Genomic DNA, 11236 nt, shown 5'->3' on the forward strand with positions numbered 1-11236 from the left:
AGAGCAGGCCCAGCTTTTTAAACCAAACACTGAAGTAAATGCAAAGCAGCTTCTTCCATGCAGAGCTTCGTTAGTCCTGGTCCTTGTTTTCTACCTTCTGGAGGATTTTATTTTGTCTTTTCTCTTTCTCACTCTGTAGTTTGTTTGCAGAACAAATCTCTCCGGCTGTGATTTATCTGCCTCTGCGGCTTCCTGCTTATTCCCAGGTGAGGCTACCTGACTTAATGGCTGCCAGAAATAAAAAACTCGTCATTTGGAAGCAGCTTGAGGAGGATTTGTGATTTTTTTCTCTTCTGTTTTCAATCACATGTGAAGCTCTAGAACCTGGTTGAGCTGATTTTCACTTTACTGACACGTTTCTCTACCAGCAGAAAGGAGATTCTGTTCAATTAGTGACCAAATTAAAACCAATGACAGTTTATATATAACAAGATTCCTGTGGATTAGAACAAATTCACTAACAGGCTTTGGAAGCTTCTCATGTCTGATGGATACGATAAGTGAGACATAAACTGAGATATTCTATAAAGGAATATATCTGCATATATTGAGTGTGTTTAGCTATGATGTCAGATAAAGTACAAAGTTATGTCATTTAACATTCGGTTAGACTTCGAATTAAAAAAATTATACATTATGTTAGCATGTGAAATCCAACCTGTGTACTTTAAATCTCGGATCATTTTCTGCGTTTTCATTACAAATGTGTACAAAACTTTGTCTATATTCTGCTAATGTTGAAAAACACAATTTTGCAAGTGCAGTGTCGCCATTAAATGAGAAACTAAATTAAAATCACATGTGAATAAGCTTGTTCATGCAGAAAGTTATTATAAATCAAAGCAGCGACGGATGTAAACAGCTACAGGAAAATCAAAAAATGTGAGTTTTAGGAAATTTATTTTTGTAATTTAAATTTGTGTAATTTTATGTTTAATGGAAACGCAGCTATATGAGCACAAACTGAGGGATAAATCAGACGTAAACTTTACATTTATCTGTGTGAATGATAAATTTTATCAGTCAGAAATATGACAGGATTCCCTTTTGCTAAGTTTCTGTGTGTGGAAACACTGGAAGGAGGAACTGCAGAGCGCTCTCACCTTGGACGCCCTTGGATCTGCAGGAAACAAGCAGCAGCTCATCAAATATTTACGTCTAATTCAGGATCAGATGAGTCTTTGCTGCTTCAGTCCCGGCTGCAGGAGACACGCTGAAGCTCCAGGTCCAGAGGCGCTCACCTCAGAAACCAACAAACATTTACTGTCCAACCTTCAGCTCAGATCCAACATTTATAAACCAAATATGTTTATATGGCCAACATTTATATACTAAAACAGAAATCTGCTTATGGAAAATTGTGTTTTTTCTTTTAATAAGCACATGGATGGGAAAACCTTATGTATGAGAAATGCACATTAATTCTTTCACTTTTTGTCAAAACGTTTTGCTTTTGCTGGATATTTTTATTTTTCAACACTGTGGTTTTCTATTATTTACACTGTGTTGCATATCGTATATTATATCTCATCATATCCCATTGAGTCTTGTCATGTTAGATTAGATTAGATTATATTATGTTATATGCTATGATTTGTTGTAATGATTGTTATAGTGGCCTAATAGTAACCATTTCTCAGCAACCTGCTGAGACAACAGCCCACAGCATCACTCCTCCACTCTTTTCTTTAAAGAAGCAGATAAATATAAATCCAGATTGATTCCTCTAACAGTCACTGTGTAGAAACAGGAAGCTGCATCAGGAAATCTATTGAACCATCAGTGGCAGAACCTGCTGATGGATTTATGTGTTTTTATAAATCTGTAACGTTTCAAGTGGAGGATTAACCAAATTAAACACTCAAAAAGACTTCAGAGTTGACCTGTTGACCTATTGACCTGCTGACCTGCTACAGATCAGATCAGCTGGGAAAGAAAAGCAAAGCAGAGACTGTCAGAGCAGCTGTAGCATAAAGTCAACCAGATGTTCACTGGATGCTCCAGATGTTCCAGACAGTCACTGGTTTGCTGGTTTAGTGTTCAGTAAAATGTTTTTCTGCTTTTCAGAAGCAAAAAATAAAGTAATAAAAAAAGAAAATAATTTGAGAAGTTAAACCAAGACGAGCTTTATCTCTAAATCTAGGACCATGACCTCTGACCTTTTAATCAACTTCATTCCCAGTTCAGAAGGTAAATATCTTATTGACTGTATGAGGCTCAGGATCCTTGTGGGATCAGAACCAGCAGAGCAGAGCAGGTAATAATGACAGAAAACTGAAATACAGAACATGAGAAAGTCCTAAAAACCAAGACAGAAAACCAAGATGACCAAACCCAGAGTACAAATCATCATTTCATCAGATGTTTATGACACATGGCTGTAATAAACAGGAAGTGGAGGCTGAAAATTATCTTCTAGGAAAATGGAGGAAGGTTTTCAGGAATGTGATGCAATGGGTTGTTATTGTTCTGTCACATAATCTACTGGTGATGTCACCTTCTGTCCTCACAAACAGAAACAGTTCATCAGTCCGGTGAGTCAAATCTTCACTACATCAGAACTTATTCAGCAAATATGTTTCATTCTCCACTTCAGCACTTTAACTCATTTCTGGAAGAAACAAAAACCACCTCAGCATAAAACCTTATTTTTTTATTGAGAAAGTTCCTTCAATTTTACAGTTTAATATTTTGTGAATAAATTGTGTATTGAGGAAATAAAAAAATCATCATATTAATGAGCCAAAAACAATCATTAAGAAACGGAATATGAATATTTCTTATATCTAGTTTTTCCCCTAACATGAATTATTACAATTAAAAACAACGGCAACAAGAAAACCCAGTTAAGAATCTGAGCTCTTTATGTTCTTTCTGAAATTCAGTAAATAGTTTTTACAAAACAGAGTTAGAAAAAGAAAATGTTAAAATAATAGAATGTGAAAAAAATTCCAATGGTGGTGAGAAAGATAATTGAATGAAGATTAATGATAAAATACACAGCCTGGCCAAAAAAAAGTCACCACCTGGATTTAACTAAGCAAATAGGTTCAAGCCTCCTATTGGATAAGTACTGCATAGGCGATTATCTTTCAGCTGGCAACAAGTTATTTAACCCCAGCTGATGCAATGAGTAACTCCTCATTTCTTAAACAACCATGGCAAAAGACACATCCTGTGGTCGTGGAAAAGACGTTAGTCTGTTTAAGAAGGGTCAAATCATTGGCATGCATCAAGCAGAGAAAACATCTAAGGAGATTGCAGAAACTACTAGAATTGGGTTAAGAACTGTCCAACGCATCATTAAAAACTGGAAGGATGGTGGGAAACCATCGTCTTCCAGGAAGAAATGTGGTCGGAAAAAAATCCTGAATGATCATGATCGGCGATTACTTAAACGTTTGGTCAAATCAAATCGAAGAAAAACAACAGCAGAACTCAGGAGTTTTTGTGAACACAAAAGTATTTCCACACGCACAATGCGAAGGGAACTCAAGGGGTTGGGATTGAACAGCTGTGTAGCCGTAAGAAAACCTCTAATCAGTAAGGCTAACCAGAAAAAAAGGCTTCAGTTTCCTAGGGAGCATAAAGATTGGACTCTGGAGGAATGGAAGAGGGTCATGTGGTCTGATGAGTCCAGATTTACCCTGTTCCAGAGTGATGGGCGCATCAGGGTAAGAAGAGAGGCAGGTGAAGTGATGCACCCATCATGCCCAGTGCCTACTGTACAAGCCTGTGGGGGCAGTGCTATGATCTGGGGTTGCTGCAGTTGGTCAGGTCAAGGTTCAGCAACATTGTGGCCCAAAGAATGAGGTCAGCTGACTACCTGAATATACTGAATGACCAGGTTATTCCATCAATGGATTTTGTCTTCCCAAATGGAACGGGCATATTCCAAGATGACAATGCCAGGATTCATCGGGCTCACATTGTGAAAGAGTGGTTCAGGGAGCATGAGACATCTTTTTCACACATGGATTGGCCACCACAGAGTCCAGACCTTAACCCCATTGAGAATCTTTGGGATGTGCTGGAGAAGGCTGTGCGCAGTGGTCAGACTCTCCCATCATCAATACAAGATCTTGGTGAAAGATTAATGCAACACTGGATGGAAATAAATCTTGTGACACTGCAGAAGCTTATTGAAACAATGCCACAGCGAATGCGGGCTGTAATCAAAGCTAAAGGCGGGCCAACAAAATATTAGAGAGTGTGACCATTTTTTGGTGGTGACTTGTTTTTTGGCCAGGCAGTGTATATTGTCCAGTTTGAAAAACATTTTCCCTAATATTTTCTACATTTTTCCCTGTAACTGAGATCAAAACATTTTTTTTATACAAACTTCACAAAATTAACAGCAGATACATTCAGTGGTGTTTTAATTTCGAATATAGTTTCTTAGTAGCACATTTAGATTCTTATTGTCAAAAAAGTTTCAAAATCTTCAATAATCAAAGATGTTTATTAATAATTTCATAAGAATATTGTTCAGATTGCAGATAGAAACTGAACTAAAAGTGTAAAATATTTTAGTAAAAAAACACAACTTTGATCTTTAAACAGAAAAATCAGGTTGACAGATTTTGATCTCAGATGTTTTGGCATCAGCAGCTTTTCCAACACTAAAATAAGCAAAGAGTTTCTCAGTGAAAGTGTCTCTGTAAGTGTAGATGAGACTCTTGTCTTCAGAGTCGTAGAAGGAAACCTCCCCTCTGTCATAGTCCAGCTGGACTCTGATCCTCTGGAGACTTTTATCCAGTGTGACAGTTTTACCAGCACCATTAGTGTATTTTCCATCACCATGCAGCAAACACCAGATTCCATATTCTGGTGAAGCATATCTCTCTCCCTTCCTGTCAACAGACTCTCTAACCAAACCCACTCTCCAGTCAGGATGATCTCCCACCTTCACCTCCCAGCTGTGTTTCCCTGAGCTGAAGCCCTCAGAACCAAACACCCATGTATACTTCGTGTTTCTCTCTGGATTATCAGGAAGCTTCTGCCATGTGTCTCCATTTCTCACCCTGGTCAGATCATCAGACAAGTAGAGACATCTACCTGCAGTGTTTGGGTCCAGAATGATGGGACTGCTGCGACAGACTGGCGACCTGTCCAGGGTGTACCCCGCCTCTCGCCCGGAACGTAGCTGGAGATAGGCGCCAGCAACCCTCCCGACCCCATTAGGGACAAGGGTGAACAGAAAATGGATGGATGGATGGATGATGGGACTGAACTTCACCTTGCCCTTCATCTTCTCCCAGACTCTGAAGGACAGGTTGCCCAGGTGTTTGGCCACATCTATCAGAGCTCCTGAGAACAGCTGTGGATCTGGCAGTGACCTCTGACCTCTGGCTCTTCTCTGAGTGGCTTTATAACTGCTGAGGAACGACAGGTTGTCTTTCTGCAGCTCTTCTTCAACAGCAGAGATACTGTCTGACAGAGAGGAGATCTGCTCCTCAATCCTCTTCATCTCTCTGCTGATAGTCTTCTTCTTCTGCTCCTCTTCCTCCCTCAGAGCTGCCAGTCTGGACTCCTCTTCCTCTCTCAGGAACTGGTGGAGCTTGTTGAACTCTGCTCTGATCTGTCTCTCTGTGGACGACAGCTGCTTCTTGGAGTGTTGAATCACATCATCGTATGTTTTCTCCACTTCTTTGTGTTTGTTCCTTTTGTCCTGCAGAGACTCTAAGTCAGATTTCAGCTGCTCCTTCAGATCTCTGACTGCTTGTTCAAGAGGAACCACTTTGTGACTCTGGTGGAGAGAAAAGTCACAGACAGGACACACAGCTCTCTGCTCGTCTTCACAGAACAGTTTAGGATCTTCTTGGTGTTTACTGCAGACCACCATCAGCTGCTTTTCTCCAGTTTCTGTCTCTGATGATCCAGATTTCTGTCTTTCAGTAAAAGATTCAGCCAGTTCCTTCAGAGAGAAATTTATTGGCAGATCATCCTTAGAAGATCTTCTTTTACAGATGGGACAGTTCTTGTTTCCAGTTTGTTCCCAGAATTTCTCCAGGCAGCTTGAACAGAAGCTGTGGTTGCAGCTCAGAGACACAGGATCTCTGAAAGTCTCTGAACAAACATGGCAGCTCAGGTAACGTTCAATCAGAGCTCTCTCTGCCATTTTCTACAGAAATCCTCCAGAACCAGAACTCACCTGGTCAAAGTTTCTGCAGTTTTTTCTTTAAATCCCAGTAAACCTTCGTGTTTCAGCTCAGATCTCCTCCCTGTAATGGCGTTTCAGCTCCGTTCAACTCAGTTAAAATACTTTCATTTCCTCTGAGTTACGTTTCCAGTCAAACAGGTTCTTTTTTTGTAACTCTGCATCTCTTTTACTGCATCATAATTTCCCTATCAGTAAGACCTACTTTACATTTTCAGAATCAAATTGTTTTTAATTCTAAAGCTCCAGAAGGAACACAAATATTTTGATGAAACAATAGAAACAATAAATACAGAGATTAAAGCCATCAGGTTTTCTATTGAATCCTTTTTGTAATAAATGTGATTTTTGCCTCCTGCTTGTTACAGGGAGGAGTACCCAGCGAGCAGCTCTGCATGCGCAGGGAGAACATATAAACTCCATACCAGACTTAAGTGTTTGAACTCCTGTAAAATCTGGGATTTGCAACAAGCCTCAGTCTAAATGCCACACATGATCAACTCCAAACACACACTATCCTGAAACATCTGATTAATGGAGCGACACCATTTTCTGTCAGACAAACGTGATTTAAATTCTACATTTGGATCAGAACCGCCTGCCTGGGTTTATTTCTGTGACTCTAATCTTCATGTGTGAATTCAGGGATCACGGCGGCTGTTTGGAGACACCGTTTGTCTCCTGGAAGTGACTGTTGGCTGACTGATGCCTTCCCAGAAGTCATGGCAGGAAAACATATCCATGCAGAGAGCTGCAGTCATCATCCACCTGTTCATCTGCAGACATACTGACAGGCTCACTTCATGCAGGAAATCTGAATAATTCACTTTCCTTGTTCAAAAAGAACTCTGCCATTTTCTACAAAAGTCCTCCAGAACTCATCTAGCTAACTTTTCTTGAGATTGTTCTTTAAAGTCCGGGAAACATTTTTGTTTCAGCTCAGATCTCCTCCCTGTAATGGCATCTCAGCTCTGCTCAACTATGTTAAAATACTTTCATTTCCTCTCAGTGACGTTTCCAGTCAAACAGGTTATTGTTTAACTGGAAACTTCTGGGGAAACTCTGCTTTTGTTTTACTGCAGTTTAATTTCCTTTTTCAGTTAGGAAAGAGCTGCCTTGTCCCTAGTTGGGTCAGGAGGTGCTGGTGTCTGTCCAGCTAACGTTCCGGGCGAGAGGCGGGGTCACCCTGGACAGGTCGCCAGTCTTTTGCAGGGCATCACAGAGACACACAGGACACACAACCATACACACACACTGACACCTAGGGAGAATTTAGAGAGACCAATTAACCTGTTTTTGGACTGTGGGAGGAAGCCGGAGTACCCGGAGAGAACCCACGCATGCACGGGGAGAACATGCAAACTCCATGCAGAAAGACCCCGGCCGGGAATCAAACCCAGAATCTTCTTGCTGCAAGGCAGCAGTGCTACCAACTGCGCCACCGTGCAGGCCGGCCATAAATTTTAATAAACAAATTGTTTTTTAATTTTGAAGATGTTTAAGGAGGACAAATAATTTGCTAAAAAAATGGAAACAGTAGATTAGCTCTTGAGTTGTCCATTGAATTAAATTTAGTATAAAACATTCAAACATTTTTTTCTCTTCAACCCTAAGGGAAAGATGATCTTTCATTTTATGAAATTGAATGTGTTTAACTTATATTTTCAACTTTTAGTTAAATTATAAATTTTTTTGTTTTTATTGGTCCTTTTTTGCAGGTTTTTGAATTTTATTCACCTCTAGCAAAGTCATCAGGTGATTCTTGCTTCTTTGGTTCTACAGGAGTCAGTTAAGTTAAATATATGAGAAGGGAAAGATATTTTTATGCTTTTAGGCATTTATTATTTATGAACAGGAAAAACTGAGATCTGACTTTTCATATCTAGCAAAAAATTAAAGACTGAACATGAGTCTTTTAAAAATGTGAAATCAGTTCATTATTTTATCAGGGAAAAGTTGTCATTGAGGTAAATAAGTGAGTAAAGTTAAGTTATGTAGCACATTCTACATGTCATAAACCACACAGTGCTTTACAAAATAAGACATAAAAACATAGATGATAAAACAGCAGAAGGACTCAGAAGGACCGAGGGCAATGATACCCTGAAAGGTTTCAAATCTTCAACAACTGAATGATAAAAAAGCTTTTAATTAATTTTATTCCACAAATTCTGTCAAAACAAATAACAAGACCTGCTGAGTTTCCCTGCTGCTCTGATGTGAGTCAAACCTCCAGAAGGAAAATCTCTGATGAAAACAGCTGATCAGTTTCTACTGAAGATCATTTTTACATTTCTGTACAGGAATGGATTCCTTGCTGAACATTTTCCTCATTCCTCAGCATTCAGCTTCACAAACACACACGCACAAACACACATATATATATATGTATCCTCACCTGTAATAATGGAAAAATATAATGATAAAATAATTTATATTGCTATTTTCACCTTGTGGTATGTACTGTAAAGTTTCTTTTTTATTTAGTTTAACCAATTTTGATTATTTTTTTTCTTCAAAATCGCTGAATGTTGACATTTTCCCATTCAAATGCTCGGAAGCGCAGCAGGTGAGGCAGCATCCAGCTGAGTCTCACCTTGAGTTGATCAACCTCTCACTAACTGCACTGGCTGCTATTCAATGAGACCATGCTCCTCCTGTCTGAACGTCACCAATAAAATGGTTAAAAAACATTTAATATATGAACTGATTTTCCATAATTTAGCTTATCTATATAATGTACAGTGTTTTTGTCACCAACTGTGTGTAACGTGTTTCTTGTGCTGAGCAGCGATCAGAAACCAGAGAACAGAATCGAGGAGAGGCAGGCAGTTCTCTTGCCTCATGGCAGGGGGCGCTCATGGTCCCAGACATTGTGACTCCACAACTGCAGAGTAAGAGACAGTAACAGCGAGCTAGCGTAAAGTGCAGCGATATATTTATAGTTTTGAGTTGTGCTTCAACACCTTTTCCCTTTGCTGTGGAGCATAGAATAATTAATACCTAAATTTCCGAGTTCCATTGAGTTAACGGAATTATTCTACGCGGCTATAGATGGCATGTCGTTACGCTGCCTGTTGTTTATTCCAAGTAAGAAGGAATTTCTTTTGTTTTGAATGGCCTTGAAGGCCAGAGAAACAACCATTTTCATCTTAAATCCAACCATTTCTGGGAATATAGTGAGCATTTCTTTACACAATTGAGTTGAAGAAATCATTTCTATTTTCAAAAATCTGTTTTCTGCTGCTCTGCAGGAGGTTTAAGTGGCTCTGTGCAGCCAAAGGATGATTATAAACCAAACCATAGAAAAGCCCCACATTTCAAATCATAAGTTTGATTTTAAAGAGGCTCATGTTAGAGGGAGAAATAAAACTTTAACAATCTTCACACCTCTGCTGTGAATCTTCACACAGATCTCACTGCCTCTCTGTTGTATTTAAATGAGTTTCACACAACAGGATGCAAGAGGAGAAATCCTCAATCAGAGAAAAAACGTACAAAACAAAGTTCACACCTCAGATCATGTGAATGAGGTCACAGCTGACTGTCACTGCTGCTAATTTCAGTTTTTAAAGAAACTATAAACTGTTTCAGTTTCTAACTAAAAACCTGTCAGTGATGAAACGGTTCTGCTTCTGCAACAACTGAGCAGCAGAAGCAAATCAAAGCTCAGAAAGGATAATAATTTAATTTTATTTACAAAGCTTTACAAACTATGCATGAGGTCCATGTAATGCAGAATCATTCACACCTGAAGCCTAAAAAGAGTTTCTTTGAATTGAAAACATGACGTCGCTGCTTTGCCTCTGGATCTTAGTTATCATAACCAACTTTGCTGTGGGTTTCTACAGGAAAACAGTTAATCTGAAACCAGTCTTTCCCAGACGACCAGTCTCTGAGTCATCTCCAGTTATTCTGCTACAGATTTCAGTGTAATGACGACGTTGCTGCGTTCAAATTAAAGGCTATAGATGATTTGGATGGTTGTGGGTCATCAAACGTTTATCTGGAACCACTGGAGACAGTTTTTACTTTATTCCTGATGTAGTTTGGCTAAAGTTAGAATTTCAAAGTGTGCTTGTTGTAGTTTGTCAAGAGAAGTGGAGTTTTGATGACTACACTGAGCCCTCTGTGACAACTGAGGATGAAGAATCTGCATCTTCACATCCCAGACGAACATCTTCTCTTTCCAGGGGATGAGGACGGCGAACTGCAGGAGGGTGATGGACTCCCAGCATGTGAAAGGTCTGACCTCGTGGAGGGGGTGTCAAGAAAATCCGAGCTCATCCCACTTCCCCATGCTAGAGATTTTAGTTTAACAGTAATAATAAATAAAGTTATCTTTAAAATGAATCACTCAAGTGACATCAAGGCCCAACAGTAGACTTAAGTGTCAATAAAATAAATCTGGTTGTGTGTGTTGTTTTTGTCTCATGCAAACTTTGCTTTAATTCTACTTTTTTCTATCTAATCATAAGAAATCATAGTCAGTCAGAGAGATTCATTAAACAAGAAAAGCAGGTTTCCTGGAAAAAGAGGAAGTTTCCAGCCTGCAGATTTATAAAAATAGCTGAGACTATTTTAAAGCATGAAAGTTTTAAAAAATTAAATCTAAACATTTTGAGTAATTTGATAAGATTCAAAGTAAAATACTTATATTAATATTGATTTACTTGTAATAATACTTACACTTATATTTGTGAGAACACTTATAAGAAAAACAAGCAAATGTAACTTTGGTATCAAATAATTAGAATAATAGATTATTCTTGGTTTCTTTTCAGAAAACATCTGTAATAACTCACATTAAGATTATAATAAGAATAATTAATAAGTTATGGTTATAAAATTATAAATGAATGCTAAATCAGAGAAGCTAAAGAAAATAAATGTGATTTTGACATTAAACTTGAAATGGTGTAAAAAGGTGTAACTGCAATTAAACATCACTGATATGTTGGAGGTAGAGAGTAGGTGAAAGGTTGTGCAGGCAAGGGACACAGGAGGTTGAGCAACCCTGAGACATTGGCACAGACATCATGACATGATGTCTCTTAAGACAGTGACGGATATGAG

General features: G+C 38.8%; 1 protein-coding gene across 1 annotated transcript; it reads right to left on the reverse strand.

Annotated features, from left to right (window-relative positions):
* Window positions 1-4302: 4302 nt before the first annotated feature.
* LOC114154815 (tripartite motif-containing protein 35-like) lies at window positions 4303-6252 on the reverse strand. The gene is made up of 2 exons (XM_028034238.1): window positions 5230-6252; window positions 4303-5100 (listed from the first exon to the last, which is right to left on the reverse strand). The coding sequence occupies exons 1-2, from the start codon at window positions 6119-6121 to the stop codon at window positions 4556-4558; spliced, it is 1437 nt and encodes a 478-aa protein (XP_027890039.1). The 5' UTR covers window positions 6122-6252; the 3' UTR covers window positions 4303-4555.
* Window positions 6253-11236: the final 4984 nt, after the last annotated feature.

The sequence above is a fragment of the Xiphophorus couchianus genome, chromosome 12 (assembly GCF_001444195.1).
Source record: "Xiphophorus couchianus chromosome 12, X_couchianus-1.0, whole genome shotgun sequence".
NCBI classification, from domain to species: Eukaryota; Metazoa; Chordata; class Actinopteri; order Cyprinodontiformes; family Poeciliidae; genus Xiphophorus; species Xiphophorus couchianus.